We start from the raw sequence: 18,428 nt of genomic DNA, 5'->3' as shown, positions 1-18,428 counted from the left end.
TTATCCTTATTTTTGAAATGGGTCAAACACGAATAATCAGTATTTGATGTAAACTACTACATTTACAAATCATCTTACTATATCTCTATAAATTAACACATTTCTTTTGCGGTGCACCGCGAATTAAAATCTATATTATATTAATAAGCTCATATATATTACATCCGACATACACAAACAATATATATATATGTATATATTAGTTTTTTATACATATAAATTCTACTTAATTTGTAACCCAAATTATAAAACATAATCATGCTTCGTCCCGCGATGTACCGTGGGTTCAAATCTATTATATAAATATATTAACTCACTCTTTTTGAAATGATTGAAGAATTAAAAACCAGTCCCGTAATTTGAAATAATTTTATTATTCATGGTTGTTTTGTTAGATTAAAAAATGTATTAAAGCTTACACTGTTTCTATTATACAATTAGGACAAGTTGTTGTTCTCGCTCTCACTATCTCTATCCATTGTTGCTCTGTGCTTCTCGAGACTATGTCTCTGACAATAGTAAAAATAGAGCATATAGCCATGGAATATTCTGTGGAGAAAGTCTCATTTTCGTGGCTATATGACCACACCGACACGACAAGACACGAAAAAAGTCGTGTCTATACGATCGTGGACTAAAATATTTCGTGGTTTTTCATGACGTTATAGTCACGATTTTGACACGCGTATTTCATGACATTAATTGCCACGGAATAGTCAGGCAAATTTTTGTGGTCAGTTAGCCACAATTCAGTTCATATCTATTCAGTGACTAAGTAGACACGAAGCACTTGTGTCTAAACGATGGCTTTTTCTAACCACGAACCACCGTGACCTGGTGATTGTGATAAATTTAGAAATTGAAATCTACACCCCAAAATTCTATAATTTGAAACGTGAAATACAAATTCTAAAAATCTGAAACGTGAAATATAAAACCTATAATACACTACTATATATTTCCAAAGTTCTACAAAAAGATCCATGAGATTCCAAAAAACTTACAAAAGGTGATTAACTATTACGAAAGATGCAATTATTTTGTGAAGCAAGCTAAAAATACAAGATACACAATAAAGTAAGAGACACACCGCTTATCTAAGTGCTTGTGAAGTAAAGTCACGAGTAGCACACCATTGTTCAAAGTCAGCTTGTTGATCTCGAGTCATAGGTGGAGTCGAGGTCGAGGCAGTGTTAGGCATTGCGGCATTCAGGACAGTGGGATTAATAGGTGTTTCAGTAGGATCAGAAGGTTGAGTATGATTAACATGTTGGAGGGTAGCAGAATTCATCCCAAGAGCCTGTAAAATCACATTTAGTGAAGCTCGTGTTGCAACCATCTCGTCCTTGAACTCACTCTTCAAGGCAATCATATTATCTTTGAGTGTCTTCATGTCAGTCTTGAGCGTTTCAACATTTGTGTTGACAGTTTCAGAGTTCTTACCCAAACCAGAGATACGCAAGTCCATGTCGAGGTTGCGTTGAAGAGAAGGTCTTAAAAGGATCAAAGTCTCAGTATTGAACACTGCCTATTCCATAATGGCGTCATTTTCTTGACTTACCCCGCTGTGAATGGATATAAAACCAAATTAATATAAACCAACAATCAAAGACAAACATTCAGATCAAAAGTCAAAAACAACTAGTTACAACAAAAACTAAACTAAAACAATGAACATTCTCTTATGGATTGTGAATGAAAACGTGCAGACATCATACACCTACAAAACATCATCCACATAAGACAAAAGTGAAAGTTATTTGAAGAGTACCTTGACTCCCAATAGAAGTTTTGCTACAATATTAAAAGAAGACATTAGTATTTGTGAGTAAGTGAACTTAGTTATGTAGAGTAAAAAAAAGTAGTATAAATTTTGAACACTTACCACAAAAGATTGCCACCAGTTAGTTTTCCTCTCCTGAGGAACAAATTTCCAGCTTGACTTTGGTCCCATGTAGTTGCCTTGCCAAGTTATCCGGATTAACCCATGGACACAGGGGTCTATACCGAACCCGACAGAAAAAATTAAGAATCAGAGACAAAGAAGATTATACATTCATGATATACACATTAATAGAATTTTGCTAACTAATTACCATAAAGCGCCATTGAATTTTCTTGGATAGAGGTGTGGTTGGGCATCTCTTGAGGCAGTATGTAGTAGTACCTCTTCGATTCTACGAGCGTAGTTGTTTGCGGCTGAAGATGTTGCGCTTGCAGATCCAATAGCTCCTGGAGGCATGGAAGGACCTGGAGGAATGGGAGAGCCCAAAGGTGAACACCTTGCAGGCCTTCTCTATTGCATATCTGCAAACAAAGCATAACATACACATTGAAAGGAGATCTGAAGAACAGACCCAAAAACCTAAACGTTTATACATTGAAATAGGATCTGAAGGAACTCATATCGAGAAGAGAAGAAGAAGATTTATACGGTAGATTTAAATCGGAAGGCCGTGTGCGACGACGGTCAGAGGCTTTGCATGACGGAGTTATCGCGATTCGAATTGGAGAAACCCTAAATGTTTCTGAAGTTTGTTTTGTTGAGTGAGAGATTTGAGAATGAGATATGTTTTTTTTCTAAGTGTTAAGTTAGGAATGGAGGCAGAGATATCAGGACAAGGGTTTTCTTGCTTTTAACCTAAACCGGGAAACCAAAATTAATTTTGATGATAAAGTTACTCTATTTACCCGGGAACCCAAATATTTTTTTGGTGATTAATTTTTTGTGACCAGGGAAAACCAAAATAATCTGTTGTTTCGCTGATCCAATTCAACTTAAATAATTAGGTGTAAAACAATGAATAAATAAAATTATGTTGTAAGAAAATGGTATAGTTAAACTTATAAAACTGATATTAAATTAAAACATGATAACACATTTGATCACATTTTTACTTTGTGGCTTTGACGCTGTAACATATTTTATTGTGGGTGTTTGGTCACTATTTTATCACATTTTTACTTTGTGGCTTTTTTATCATAAATTTAAAGTGACTATTTCGTGACTAGTTTAGTGACGTCACTCATGTGACTGTGTCGTGACTATTTTTGCCACGGTTAGACCACGGCTTAGTCACGTTTTTACTGTTTTCTCATTTCTGTGACTTTATGTGACTATTTCGTCACTATTTTAAAAAAGCCACGGAGTGACCGTGACGGAGAAGTGGCTATATGATATTTTTGTAATAGTGTGATGGTTTCAAATATACCGTCTGATAACAAAAGTACACAAAGGCATAACATTAAAAAGAAAAAAAAAGTCAATACACAAAGAGTGTTCTTAACCATGCACATGAGAATTAGATGAAGGAAATATCAAGTCAATATATTACTGAATCAATCTCTTAAACTATGATTGAAGCAGTAAATGCAAGTGATATGGAGAGATATGCGATACAAATGTGCACATATACAAAAAAAAATTACCAGCATAATTCACAATGCCAATGTCACCACTATATTAACACGAAAATTCAAAGCAGAAGTATATAATAACTCAAATCAAATGCCTAGTGAAAGAGGCAAAGGAGAGACACAAAGTGAGACCATTGATACTGCAAAGAGTTTCATCCAGATCAAAACGCAGATCATATCATGCATAGGAAATTCATCTAGATGCAAAAACATTGTACGTCAATTTAGTAATTGATAATGAGTGTTAAGTACCCATAGAGTAATGAAACGATTGCATGTTATCCAAATTCCCATAATGTGCTTCTGAAATAGCAAACCAAATCCGGCAAGCTTCCAGGAACCAGCCAAGGTAATAAAAACATTCTGCAATGAAATTAAAAATTCAAAGATAAAGCACAACAGCTTCAAAGAACGATTAGAAAGTATATATTATAACTATTGGAAAAGCAACCTAACCAGAGCGAGGTTTCAAATTAAAACTCTTTGGAGCTTAACTTTGACATCGGGAGAAATTAGATTCACAAATCTCCGTTGATACACAAATGCAATAAAAAAAATTAAAACTTTCGTTTTCTACTTCAAAATTGCAATAAGGAGGAAATATAGGTGGGGTTTGAGACTCAACTTAAAAGACCATTACCAAGCCAAAATCCAGAGGGAGATAGAAAGGAAAAAAGACTTACCTAACAATGGGACCTTGACGAAGAAAAAGTCCAGAGAAGCAGAATCGTTAATCAGACAATTTTGGAGAGATGATCTGAAAGGAAGACGATGACAACGTTTTTCTCCGGCTCTTTGATTTTTAATTTCATCATACTCAATCAGTTGAAATGAGCTTATATCAGTTGGACTTAAAAAATTATCACAGATGAGAGAAAATTGTGCTATTATACAGGATTAAAATAAATAAAATCAATCAATAAAAGTGTTAGCTTAATAGGATTGTATTAAAAACAGTTCTTCAACTCAAATCATGAATATAAAGCTAACCTACTTTTGTAGCATTAACTATCTATCCAATGAATTTTCTAAACCTTAAATTTTCGTTTAAACATTAACAAGTCCAAGTTTGATCTAACAGAATATGGAACAACTCCGAGAAAAGGAAATATTCGCCCGACGAATAAGGAAAATGAACATATCCGAGATCGACATTCTGTTGATATAAATAGCAAGCTCCATGGCCAAAAGAGGGATCCACAATGTGACTCACAATATAACCCTAGGATCAAAACTTTGAAAACCCTAACTTGTTATCGAAGCTAGTTAGAATCCCTTATACTTTTAACTGAGTTTAGCTTGAGATCAATATATATAGAAAATCGTTTCTGGATATCTTTTTTATTTGTTACTTCTCCGGTCTAGATCAGTACGGGTTCTGCTCGCACAATATTTAATACTCAAATATGCAAATTAAATTTTGTATATTTAATTTCATTATTTGAACAAATCCTTATTTACAAAAAAAAAAAAAAAAAAAAAAAAATCCTTATTTACATTTCTTGGTAGAGATGAGCGAGGAGAGCAACACCTAAAAGCACCAAAGAGAACAAGAAAAGTGAGTTAAAAAAATATGTGGATTTTACTTTCCCCTATTTCAGTTTGGCGGATTTAATATTTGCAATTATAATATTTTTGAATGATAGTTAAGTTATTATTAATTTTCAGTCACAAATAATGATTTAACAGGTAGATAAAAAAACAAGTTAGCGCAAATAACACTAGACTAGGTACCGATCCGCACATACGTGCCTGATTGAATTCAAAAACTATATTTACTATAAGATTTGTAATATATTATATACACATAAAGTTATATTTATAGATATAATTATTTGTTAAATCATTTGAAATAATAAAGGTTTTAGAATAAGATTCACAAAACAATATATCCGAATCTAACATTTACCGAATTAGTGATTAACACTAGATTACTCTTAACGGCCCAAAGATCAACTGCAGCACACAATTACCAACTACGCATCGATGATATGACAAAGATATAAGAAGATAATAAATATGAGTTGACCCAACCTGAAACAAGGACCAAAAAAACACGAATTATATAGATCTCTCTTTGATAAATAAAGAAGGTATTCAAAAGGGCATTTTAAAGAAGCAAAATCCCAAATTCCCAGAGACCATATTCCCTTTTAAGATAGCCGCATTGCCTCATCTGATCTCTGACTCACTGGACTGGTTTACAGATAACGGGCACACAAAAGATGTCTAAATTCTAATGAAAAAAATCAAGACGAAAAAAAAAACTTAAGATAAAATTATCAACTTAACGCAATCTAAAAAAATATATTTTTTATAAAACATATTTACGAAAAGGTCAAATAACTTTACTGAAGATATACATCTAAATAAATATATAAAAGTTGATAAAAATACATTTTAATTCAAAATTATTGTCTATTAAAACATCTAAAACTTGGTATGAGCCTATGAGGTGACCCTAAAAACTAAGAAGCTAGAACCGATATTAAACTAGCCCGTTGACGAAAATAATACACTCATGACACATCAACGTTGATGATTGCTAAATATAAAATTGAAAGTGGCTGGCTAACTTTCGTTAAACGTTCTAGCACGTCTCAAACAAGTAGACATGCCTACACGATTTAGTTGGATGGAGTCCAAAACATCAGGGAAAGTATAGCTGTACTTAGAGAAAATATTTGCTATATAAACCCAAGCACCCATTCTTAACAATACAAACCAAAACAATAAACACTTACCAACCTAAGCGTTGGTAGAGAAAAGCTAAATCACAATGAGATCTTCTTCTAAGATGGGGCCTTCTGCCCATCTCATTTCCGCTCTAGGAGTTATCATCATGGCAACAATGGTTGCTGCTTATGAGCCATACACATATAGTTCTCCACCACCACCGTATTCTACACCATCTCGTAAGGTTGAGTACAACTCTCCGCCACTACCGTATATCACTCCATCGCCTAAGGTTGACTATAAATCTCCACCACCAGTATACAGTTCCCCACCACCACCGCCATATTACTCTCCATCCCCAAAGGTTGAGTACAAGTCTCCTCCTCCACCATATGTCTACAGCTCTCCACCACCACCATATTATGCTCCTTCCCCTAAGGTACACTACAAGTCTTCTCCACCACCGTATGTTTACAGCTCCCCACCACCACCATACTACTCTCCATCTCCTAAGGTAGACTACAAGTTTCCACCACCACCGTATGTTTACAGTTCCCCACCACCACCATACTACTCTCCATCCCCTAAGGTTGAATACAAGTCTCCTCCACCACCGTATGTTTACAGCTCCCCACCACCACCATACTACTCTCCATCCCCTAAGGTAGACTACAAGTCTCCTCCTCCATCATATGTTTACAGCTCCCCACCACCACCATACTACTCTCTAGCCCCTAAAGTTGACTACAAGTCTCCTCCTCCACCATATGTCTACAGCTCGCCCCCTCCACCATACTACTCTCCAGCCCCTAAGGTTGACTACAAGTCTCCTCCACCACCATATGTTTACAGTTCCCCACCACCGCCATACTACTCTCCAGCCCCTAAGGTTGAGTACAAGTCTCCTCCACCACCGTATGTTTACAGTTCCCCACCACCACCATACTACTCTCCATCGCCTAAGGTTGACTACAAGTCTCCTCCTCCACCATATGTTTACAGTTCCCCACCACCACCATACTACTCTCCAGCCCCTAAGGTTGAGTACAAGTCACCTCCTCCACCATATGTTTACAGTTCCCCACCACCACCATACTACTCTCCAGCCCCTAAGGTTGACTACAAGTCTCCTCCTCCACCATATGTTTACAGTTCCCCACCACCAACATACTACTCTCCAGCCCCTAAGGTTGACTACAAGTCTCCTCCTCCACCATATGTGTACAGCTCTCCACCACCACCATACAACACTCCCGCCCCTAAGGTTGTATACAAGTCTCCTCCTCCCCCCTACGTCTACAGTTCTCCCCCACCACCATACTATTATTCTCCATCCCCTAAGGTTGTATACAAGTCTCCACCGCCACCATATGTCTACAGCTCTCCACCACCACCATACTATTCGCCATCCCCTAAGGTACACTACAAGTCTCCTCCACCACCGTATGTTTACAGCTCCCCACCACCACCATACTACTCTCCATCCCCTAAGGTTGTATACAAATCTCCACCACATCCTCATGTTTGTGTGTGTCCACCACCTCCTTCGTGTTATTCTCCATCCCCTAAGGTTGTATACAAGTCTCCTCCTCCACCGTACGTCTACAGTTCTCCACCACCACCATATTATTCTCCCTCCCCTAAGGTAGTATACAAGTCTCCTCATCCACCATATGTCTACAGCTCTCCACCACCACCATACTACTCTCCATCCCCTAAGGTTGTATACAAGTCTCCTCCTCCACCATATGTCTACAGCTCTCCACCACCACCATACTACTCACCAGCCCCTAAGGTAGTCTACAAGTCTCCTCCACCACCATATGTATACAGCTCCCCACCACCACCTTACTATTCTCCATCTCCTAAGGTTGTATACAAGTCTCCTCCTCCACCATATGTCTACAGCTCTCCACCACCACCATACTACTCTCCAGCCCCTAAGGTTAACTACAAGTCTCCTCCACCACCGTATGTTTACAGCTCTCCACCACCACCATACTACTCTCCATCTCCTAAGGTTGACTACAATTCTCCTCCACCACCGTATGTTTACAGTTCCCCACCACCACCATACTACTCTCCGGCACCTATGGTTGACTACAAGTCTCCTCCACCACCGTATGTTTATAGTTCTCCACCACCACCATACTATTCTCCAGCGCCTAAGGTAGACTACAAGTCTCCTCCACCACCGTATGTTTACAGTTCCCCACCACCACCATACTACTCTCCATCTCCTAAGGTTGTATACAAGTCTCCTCCTCCCCCATATGTCTACAGTTTTCCACCCCCACCATCGTACACACCTTCTCCAAAAATTGAGTACTAAACTTCATGCCTACCCTTGTATTAAAAAATGTAATTTGGATTCTTTTATAACTTGTTGAGTTTTATTTTATCTCCTCTTTCGTTTTTCTGATGCTATTTGTATCCAATAATTTTTAATTTTCCTTGTATGGATTCAAATATTTTGCAACTAAATCTACACATGGTTTCATGTTTTTCATTTTATTTGTGTAAAGGTTGCTTTCAATCTATATGAAGTCCTTTGCTATAAATATAATCCTTTTACATGTTGTCTTGAATATGGATGCATGGATTATTTTAATTCTATTATTATTTCAAAGTTTAAGAGCCACAAGTATTTAACTCAAGGATGTTTTGTTTCCCTATCTACTGATTGACCTAATCACATAACTTAGAGAGATAAATTTTTTTTTTTTAAAAAGATACTCAAATGTGTAGTTTACTCTACTATTATTATTCATTACAAATATAAACTCTTGAAGATACCAAAATAATAACCATATAAGTTTAGTTCTCCAAGCCTAAATTTGCCACAACACCTGCACTTGCGACAAGCTCCATATTCATAGTGTCGAATTTTTTTGTACATACATATGAAATTTTCAACGTACATAAGAAGGTCACTGGCTCAGTTTCCACTTTGCTGGGAAAACATTACTTTATGGCTCCGTTCTCAGGGACAAACAAATTCGCCATTGTTTTTAGCCAATTAGCATCTAGGAGCCGATCTAAAATCCCTTCAAGTCCTCAAAATTTAATTGTTAATAATAGTTGATTTCAAAATAATTTTCTAAATCACTTGTTCAATAATATTAGATTTTTGGTTATGTTTCACAGTGGAAGAAGAGACAGAGATAGATATTATATATATGTTAAAATGGTGAGAAATAGGAAAAAAGAAATAAAAAACCGAGTTGTAACTATAAAACCTGTCATCTATGTCATTTCACATGTGTCTTCAAGATCATTAAAAATTATTTTTTTTTGCCATTATGGCAACAGGTGTATGATATTACACAAAGTCAAATATTTAAGCACAAAAAAATATATAAATATTCTAATATTTTGACATTTGGCAATACGAATATATTTGACATGTGTCATCTTTTTCTCTAATAATTATTAACAATATGTTCACATTAATATACTACAATTAATTTATATACTTCTTAAATATTTTTCTATTTTATTTATTTTCCATTATTTTATTTAAAATTTTCTCCACACTTTTATTATTAATATAATGTGGAGAAAACAATCATATATGAAACCAAAAGTTTCTCTTAATTATTAGTAATTTTTTTAATTATTTACACTAATTTATCAGAATTTATTTCTCTACTTATGATAATTAAAAATTAATAAATATATATTTTCTCATTTTCTGTATTTTATTAATTTACCAAAAATAATTTCTCTATGCTAATATTTGACATGTGTGATCTTTTTCTCTCTTAATTATTAGCAATTTATTCCCATTTATATACCACAATTAATTTCTATACTTCTTGTATATTTTTCCATTTTATTTATTTTTCAATATTTTTAAAATAATATGATAAGGTTTCCTTTAAACTTATTTTAATATTTTGACATTTGGCAATGCTAATAGTTGACATATGTCATCTTCTTTCTCTCTTAATTATTAGCAATATGATCACATTAATATACCACAATTAATTTATATATGTCTTAAATATTTATCTATTTTATTATTTTCTAATCATATACATAAAACTAAGATTTCACTCTCTCTTTATTGGTCCATTTGGCAATGCAGTTAAGAAAATTATTTATTTAAATCCACAAATAAAAAATATTTAATTATGACATTTAACTCATATTTTAATATAAAACTGAAATTATATAAATTATGCATTAACTATATTTTTCCATTCAATTGTATTAAAACACATAATAAATTAGAATTGTAACTCTTAGCTATGTTTCTCCACTTAATTGTATTAAAACACATAATACATTAGAATTTTACATTACTTCTATTCCTATAAATACTCATTCTTTCATTCTCTCATTCTTTCATCCTTTCAACTATATCTCAAATTTTGTTGTTGTTGTTGTTGTTAAAATATGATTCATAATATGATTTATACAAAATGTAATTAATAAAAATATGAATGAAAAATATAACTTAAAACAAATATTAAATCACAATATTTACATTTTACATCTAATAAATCTGTTATCAAACACCAGATTTTTAGAAGCAAACAAAAAAATTATAATAACATAAACAAATTTGCCATAACATATGGTGTTCACATATGTCATTTTAGTAATTTTTTAAAAACGTTATATATATGTTATCAAACGACAGATTTTTTGTTAAATTAAAAAATTTGTTGTAACTTAAAAAAAATATGTTATCACTAGATGTCAACCTAGTAATTATTTCTCTAAAATAAGAAAATAAAAACGAAATAATTGTGAAAAATAAATATGTCAAACATTGTAACGCACGCGAACCAAAACTCTGCGTTTTGGGGGTGGGTGTCGATCGACACTCATGTGGTGTCGGTCGACACCACTTATTTCTGGTTCGACCAGGTTGATTTAATTATCGATTTGGACCGGTTTGGTTTAGGAAAAATCATTGAACCGAGATATTTGAGTGGGAAAACGACCTAGGTCGTGTTTTATTTTGTCTTGGTCGCCGTTTGTTGTTTTTGAGAGAGAAAGAGGAGAAAACAGTTTCTAAGAGTTCTTGTGAGAGTTTGTGAGATTTGAAGGCATTTTTGGAGAGATCTTGCTGTGAGAGTGAAGATCCAAGGCTAGGAACGTGGTGGGAAGGTTTCTGTGGTGGTAGCTTCGTCCTTTGGGCTTAGATCTCTTTGTTGGCTAAGGTGAGTGCATGACCATGGCTTATCTAAGCTAAGATCTCTGTTTTTGTGATATTGTGTGTTGTTTGGTTGTTTGTTTTTGGTTATTTGTGAGTTTTTCGTAGCTCATGAGGCTTGGATTCGTTCTTGGGATTGTGTGGGACGAAGAAGAGAAGTTTGGAGGCGAGATTCGGAGGTTCTGTTCGAAGGAAATCACTGCTCGACAGTGGTGTCGGTCGACACCTTCTGGTATCGGTCGACACCATTCTGACAGTAACCGGATCGTGTCTGGTCACTTGTTCATGTTCCTGGTTTGTTTTATTGTTGTTGTTTGTGGCATGAGAGATCTTATTGCTTGTGTCTATAGCCCAGTAGATGGGAGGATTGCCTCACTGCGTATTTATCAAATACTCATGCATCTCAATTTGTGTTTGTGGTGCAGGTAAAGGCAAAGTGTGATCGTGGAATCAATGCAATGAAGAGGAAGATGTTCTAGGGACTCGATTGGATGTTGTCTGTCATTGCTAGGTTGCTAGAGTTGGGTCTTTAGAACTTATTAGGTTGCCGGTTCCTTGGTTTCCTGTTGTTTGACAATGAAATGGTTAGGATTGGTTGTTGGTTATTCTATTATGGATTAATATTGGATTATTGGTTCAGTTGGTTATTTAATTGGTATTGTTATTCCGTTGTTGTTTGTGATTGTGGTTAGGTGGCTAGTGGGTATGAGACCACTAGTCATAGTTATTTATATTATAATTATTTATTATTAAAAAAAAACGGCTCAGGTCCTTTCAAACATTATATCAAATCTGTCATATATTGTGAAAGTCTAAGGTGTTTTTATAAATAAGTCTCTCGTAAAAAATAAATCTGTCATCAATTATAAATTTGTTAGAATTGTGGTTAAAAAATCTGTCGTCCAAAATAAGTCTGTTATAAAAAATTTGTTATACAAAAATAAATCGGTTGTGCAAAAACAAATCTATCAAACATAAATAAATCTGTCACAACTAGTCCGGCAGACTTTTGAAAATATTTTGATTTTCTTAAAATAATTTTTGGGAGGATAAATTTGACTTTATTTTTTTCTAACAAATCAGAAAATGTATTTTAGACAAAAAAAAAAACTCATATAACTCCTACATTTTATGAGTTACTTCAGTAATTAACCTCTTAATTTGGATCAATCTAGTTAATCTCCCTAAAATAAATAGTCATTTTTCTTTTTATGTGTGTATATTTAAATTTCATGTTTTTTTCTTAATTTCTCAAAGAAACATCCATATTTCGTTTCCATCCCAAATCGTAGATACATAGACTACCAACGTGAGGAACTTAATTTCTTGTTAGAAACCAATCTAGAAATCGATATAAATTAGACATAAAAATGGTAAGAGTAAATCTTTATAAGATAAAATGCTACGTAAAACTTTCATTTAATGTCTATCAAACAATTTGATAACACCATTCACTTTGTTTTGTTTCTTCTTCTTCTTCTCTTCATCCTCTGCTTTCTTCTTCTTCCTCCTCGCTTCCCTCTCAGCTTTCTTCTTCTTCTCTTCCTCTAAAGACTTAACCAAACGCCTCAAGCAAACATCAGCATCTTCCTCATCAGATTTCGGCATCAAACATTCAGCAACATCAGCCGGGCACATGTCGACTTCCTCTAGCAATTTCCCAATCTCTCCATACAAATCATGTGACTCAATCTCCAAGTAGTTCATAGCCAAAACCTTAAAAGCTTCTAACCTGCAATAAGACATCTCAATGTGTTGGTCCATTCTTCCTCTACGTATCAATGCTGGATCAAGATTATCCACAAAATTTGTCGTGAACACTATGATCTTCTCATCACTACAAGCTGACCACAACCCATCAATGGCGTTCAATAACCCCGACAGAGTAACATTGCTCCCTTTCAGAACTCTATCTTTCTTCAACAACTTCTCATCTTCCTTCTTCTTTTCTTCAGTATCCTCTTCATCCTCATCTTCCTCCTCCTTCTTCTTTCTCTGTCCCGTAAGATCAAGCGAACAATCAATATCTTCAATCACAACAATAGACTTTCCTTTTGTGTCCAACATTAGCTTCTGCTACTCCGAGTTATTTTTCACTGTCGTCAACTCAAGATCATAGACATCATACTCCAATAAATTCGCCATTGCCGATATCATCGTCGATTTCCCTGTCCCGGGCGGTCCAAACAAGAGATAACCTCGCTTCCACGGCTTCGCGACCTTCCTGTAATAATCTTTCCCGTTACTAAACTTGATCAAATCCTTCTTAATCTCTTCTTTCATCTCAGGATCCATAGCCAAAGTCTCGAATGTTGCCGGATGATTAAAAGGAACGTTGCTCCATCGTCCGTCCCTCCATGAGGAATAATCAGTACTCGAATTATTAGTGTAAAGCTTCCTTTCTCTGTTCTTCAACCCAATCTCTTTCCCTTCTCTCAAAACATGATCAAGATAAGTCTTTGTGATCACCTCTCTATCCTGTTTGTCGAAACTCAGAGTCAAGTGCCTTCCCTCCTTTGAAACAGATTGATTCTCTTTACTTACTAAGATCAAAGACCACACCACCTTTACACCTTGGAACCTATCTACAATAGCCTCGTCGTCGTCCAAACTAAGAACCACCGATTTGCTCTTTTCCGACTCATTGGCCTTTAATCTCCTGGCCGTAGCCGTTGATATCGTAGATAAATAGTTGCGTATCTCATCAAAGGCTCGGCTTTTAGTGAGACCTTCTCCTGTGTATTCAGGGAATCTGATATGAACAGATTTCAAATCTTCACCGAACCACTTATTAAGATATTTGTAAAAATAATGCTCCAAGTAGACTCGGACGTTGTATGGCGCAAACTGTTTATACATTGACCAGAACATAAGACTCGCCATCGTCGTACTGGTGAAACCCCATATTGCTCCAGCCTCCAGCATCTTTGTGTTTGTCGATTGCTTCGGCCTCAAGCACTCTCTTATATATCTTTTTGTCTAGGGTTTGTGGTTTCTCTTCTTTTTTTTTTGAGCAATTTTCCAAAAAAATATTTGAAATTCGTCCGGATAAAGAAACCAAATATAAACTCTTTCTATTTTTCTATTTTTTGACAGGAATTATTATTATTGTTGTTGTTATTATTATTATTATTATTATTATTATTATTATTATTATTATTATTATTATTATTATTATTATTATTATTATTATTATTATTATTATTATTATTATTATTATTATTATTATTATTATTATTATTATTATTATTATTATTATTATTATTATTATGAGCAAAGCTTAACAATTATTATCACTATTATACATATTGATATGCTCAAATTTACTCTAGAGTTACTTTCTCAAATTAAGAGGTCACTGTAATACTTAGGGGTTGAATTCTACAAGGACTCAAGACTACACAAAAAATTATAGAGAGTTTTATGATTACGCTAAACAAGATGATTTAAATGAAATAGGCAATGCGAAATATTAAAATAAAACTGTTGTAAATTCAGAAGATCAAAAAGCTAGGTCCAGCGAATTTCTCAGGAAATTACAAAATATTAAATCAATAATTAAATAGGATTCAAACAATTAAAAATCAGATCTAGAACTCTAAACTCTTTTGTAACATAAATCAGTTCTCACTGCAAATATTATCTAAATTTAAAACCAGAAAATCCAAATCTCTTTGTAAAATTCTAGGTAAAAAATCAGCTTTAAAAACAAGTTTAGATTGTTCACAAAATTACTAAATCAAATCTCTCTGCAAGAAGTAATTTTGCTCATCAAAAGGTTTTATCAGGAAAATCAATTATATTCTCATATCAATCAATAATCCTAAGATCTAAATCTAGATGGCTAATCAAAGATCTAGCATTAAGAACAACCTATGATGAAGATGTAGAAAGATAAAGAATCCTAAATAAACAGATATAATAATTCATAAAATCCCTGTGAAAAACCCTGAACCTAACAAGCAAACTACTCAGACATATTCATTGAAACACAAATCATCATTCTGAATAATAAGTAATTGAAATTAAAAGAGTAAAGAGGGAGTTTATGAATTCTTCTCTCAAAGCAGTTCAGATCTCTCTCCCAAAAGCTCTCAAAATCTTACAGGGTTGCAAAAAATAAAACTTGCTAGAATAAAACTTCAGGGTTTTCTAAAACCCAAAAACACTATATATATTTCCTAAAACACGTCAGGGACTTGTGTTGCAAATATGGAAAAATTTGGGCAACTTTGTAAAACTTCCAAATTTGTGATTCTTCATCGGCTGAACATGGGTGTCGACCGATGCTCCTACGGTGTCGGTCGATGTTGCTACTCTGATCCGACTCCAAATTGATTCTTCGAGATTTATGCTCCAAAATGATCCAAATTGCTCCACTTTGCTCCTTCTGTGCCAAAATCCTAGAAAACCTGCAAAGACTCAAAAACATTCTAGAAAACAAATGAAAAGACTCTAAAACACTCCTTATATCACATATTAAAAGATTAAAGCAGATAATAATATCTTTTAATATGTATTTAGTGAAAATAATTTGTTAAGCTTTGATATGTTTCACTAGAAGTTGTGAACGGTTTGACACATGTCCATATTTAAAAAAAAAATAAGTGTACTTGAATAAAGAAATTAATTTTAGCCTTTTAAGTTGAAGAAATTTGTAAGTGCGATGGAGAATATTTGTTTAGAACTGAAATTAGAAATATTGTAACGTAACAATAATATTTTTATTTAATGATAAAAATAAATATGCAGTAAATAGAAATACCAATACAGTGGTAAAAAAAATCTTTGGTGTAGATCTTATTAATTGGAAATAATAAATATTTTCATTGCATAAAAAAGTAACTAACTAGATGAATACTCTTGCAATAGTACGCAGGTTGAACTTTATTTTATACAAAAACTAGGAAAGTTACCGAACTCTTGTGCTGGCAAAAACTTTTTTAAAATAATTATTGTCTAAAAAAGCCAACTAACAAAATTTGATGATAAGATAGTAAAAGATGAATCCAGTTAACAAATTTCGGAATGATTTTGTGCATATTTTTTTTTTTTAAATCTCATTAAAAAGAATCAATTATATTTTATTTGTTTACATTTTGTTTTTTGTCACACCGTTTTTTTAAATTCAAAAACAAATGGCTTGCCATAAATATGCCTCATACGTGTACCAGTAAAGGTTTGGTCAAGTTATATATATATATAGACATGTGTAATTAACGACCATTGAATACATAAAATATGGCCAACGAAAGAAACAAGAGATAAGGAGAGGAATGTGGTGATGATGATCATGATGATGATGATTGTGGTGGTGATGGTAGCCATGGAAGTAGAGGCAGACGGATCATGTGAATCGAACTGTGTGATCCATTGTAGCGACAGTTCAAGGTACTACAGAAAGCTCTGCCATAATCGGTGTCTGGCCGAGAAATGCAACCATCCACCTGAAACCACCCTACCGATATTATATGAATATATGTACGCACATCTACTCTTGATTGTGTCTGTGTGTCTTTGTTTATATCTAGGTTATCTCTATATGTAGCGAAATGGACAAGGTTTATAATATTGAAATACAAGTTATTTGGGGGATACAGAGAATGAAAAAAAATCAGGGTGGTTCAAGGCTTGTCATCATGTAACTCTTTTCTTTTTATATATGTAAAAGAAAATTCAATAAGATCAATTAACAGGCTATAGCCAAATGGTTTCTCAAATTCATGGGATGAACAAGTATTACATAAGATCTTATATCAACTCAACAAGGTATTCTCTGAAGAACAAATCTACCACTTTTGATTGAAAATGCAGTGTTATATATATGTGTGTGTTGTAATAACTAATGGGCAACCTTGGATTGTTTGTTTGCACTTACTTTTGATTGAAAACTAGTGAAATGAGTATATGCTGATCGTTTTCTAGCTCTATATGAATAATTTTGGGAGATGGATTGTTTGTTCGCTAATTTAAACACATATGCTAAAATTAAAATAGAGGGAAAATATTCGGTTTATTTCACGGCAAAACTATTTTAACGAAAATTCAAAATGTCATTGGACTTGACAATTTTTTTTTTTTACGAAGACTCAAAATGTTCTATTAATGTTTCGGAAATGTAAATTTTTATTTGATTTTGTTTCCCATGAAAATGTAATATTCAATTCAATGATTGTTTTTTGATTTTTTATATTCATAAAAATTAATATAAATATTACAACAAAATAGTTAGATAATTGAATTAATAGTTTATTATAAACCTTTACTATAATAAAATTAATAGTTTAACAATTTTTATGGTTAGATTGTAAGAAATGAATCTAGTTAACAATTCCGGAGATTGATCAATGATCATATTAAAAAAAAAAAATCTCAAACAAAATTATCAATTATGTATATATATATATATATTTTTGGTCACAGGGTTTATAAAAATTTAAGATTGAAAAATTATTGTCCACTTACCTTTTGATTTTATTACAAATAGAATAATAAAATTGGTCAATTTACTACTCTATATAGTTTATCTTTTGCATAGCTCCGTATATGCAAATTCGTATAGCCAAGTTTGAACATCGCATAAAAAATAGTACATTATACCTCATAAATCAAGAGAGACAAACAAACATATTAAATGTCAAGGCCAAAGAAGAAAAAGAAGATATGGAGACCAAGTAAGTGAAAGTGATGATGATATAGATCTCAGTTTATATTCACAATTTATGCTAAGAGATGAGAGAAAAAATAATTATGATGATTTATCATTTCAACAAGATATTTTTTGGAGAACATATTTGCATCTTTGGATCTGCAAAACCACTGATTTTTGTAATAACTCTTCCGAAGAGAGTACCTGATCCTCTTCCTCTATGTGAACCATTGCATAAGTTCTTCCCATGTCTCTGACCAAACTGAGAAACTGTGGATTTTCTAGTGTTTCTGGCAAGTCCAGATACACTTCCTTTGCAGTTACGCCGCCTGCAGCTATCATTATCAGCATGGTTTTCTTTACAGTTGAGAGATTTAATAACAGATTCTGTGCCATTGCTCAGGAACACGACTTCAGGGTTTTGTGTTTGTCAGAGTAAGACTGCAGGAAAACCATGTTGCCCAAAGAGAACCGAACCATGACATTGTTATGAGCCGCAGCTTTTGCCTTCTTTCTAGT

General features: G+C 33.7%; 1 protein-coding gene, 2 long non-coding RNA genes and 1 pseudogene across 3 annotated transcripts; 2 read left to right on the top strand and 2 right to left on the bottom strand.

Moving 5' to 3' along the window:
- Window positions 1-1,431: 1,431 nt before the first annotated feature.
- LOC109133473 (uncharacterized) lies at window positions 1,432-1,921 on the bottom strand. Its single transcript, XR_002038600.2, has 3 exons — window positions 1,886-1,921; window positions 1,772-1,794; window positions 1,432-1,565 (listed from the first exon to the last, which is right to left on the bottom strand). It is a non-coding gene; the product is annotated as an uncharacterized LOC109133473 (long non-coding RNA).
- Window positions 1,922-6,140: 4,219 nt separating this feature from the next.
- LOC104790494 (uncharacterized) lies at window positions 6,141-8,602 on the top strand. The gene has a single exon (XM_087456282.1). The coding sequence runs from the start codon at window positions 6,197-6,199 to the stop codon at window positions 8,423-8,425; it is 2,229 nt and encodes a 742-aa protein (XP_087312408.1). The 5' UTR covers window positions 6,141-6,196; the 3' UTR covers window positions 8,426-8,602.
- Window positions 8,603-11,076: 2,474 nt separating this feature from the next.
- Window positions 11,077-12,090, top strand: LOC147942308 (uncharacterized). The gene is made up of 3 exons (XR_015559242.1): window positions 11,077-11,267; window positions 11,369-11,554; window positions 11,686-12,090. It is a non-coding gene; the product is annotated as an uncharacterized LOC147942308 (long non-coding RNA).
- Window positions 12,091-12,589: 499 nt separating this feature from the next.
- On the bottom strand, window positions 12,590-14,158 carry LOC104698732 (AAA-ATPase At3g28520-like; annotated as a pseudogene).
- Window positions 14,159-18,428: the final 4,270 nt, after the last annotated feature.

Source organism: Camelina sativa, chromosome 6 (assembly GCF_030686135.1).
Source record: "Camelina sativa cultivar CO46 ecotype springtype chromosome 6, ASM3068613v1".
In the NCBI taxonomy this organism is placed as follows: domain Eukaryota; kingdom Viridiplantae; phylum Streptophyta; class Magnoliopsida; order Brassicales; family Brassicaceae; genus Camelina; species Camelina sativa.
The sequence above is the reverse complement of the archived record's forward strand: the minus strand, read 5'-3'. Positions and strand labels throughout refer to the sequence as shown.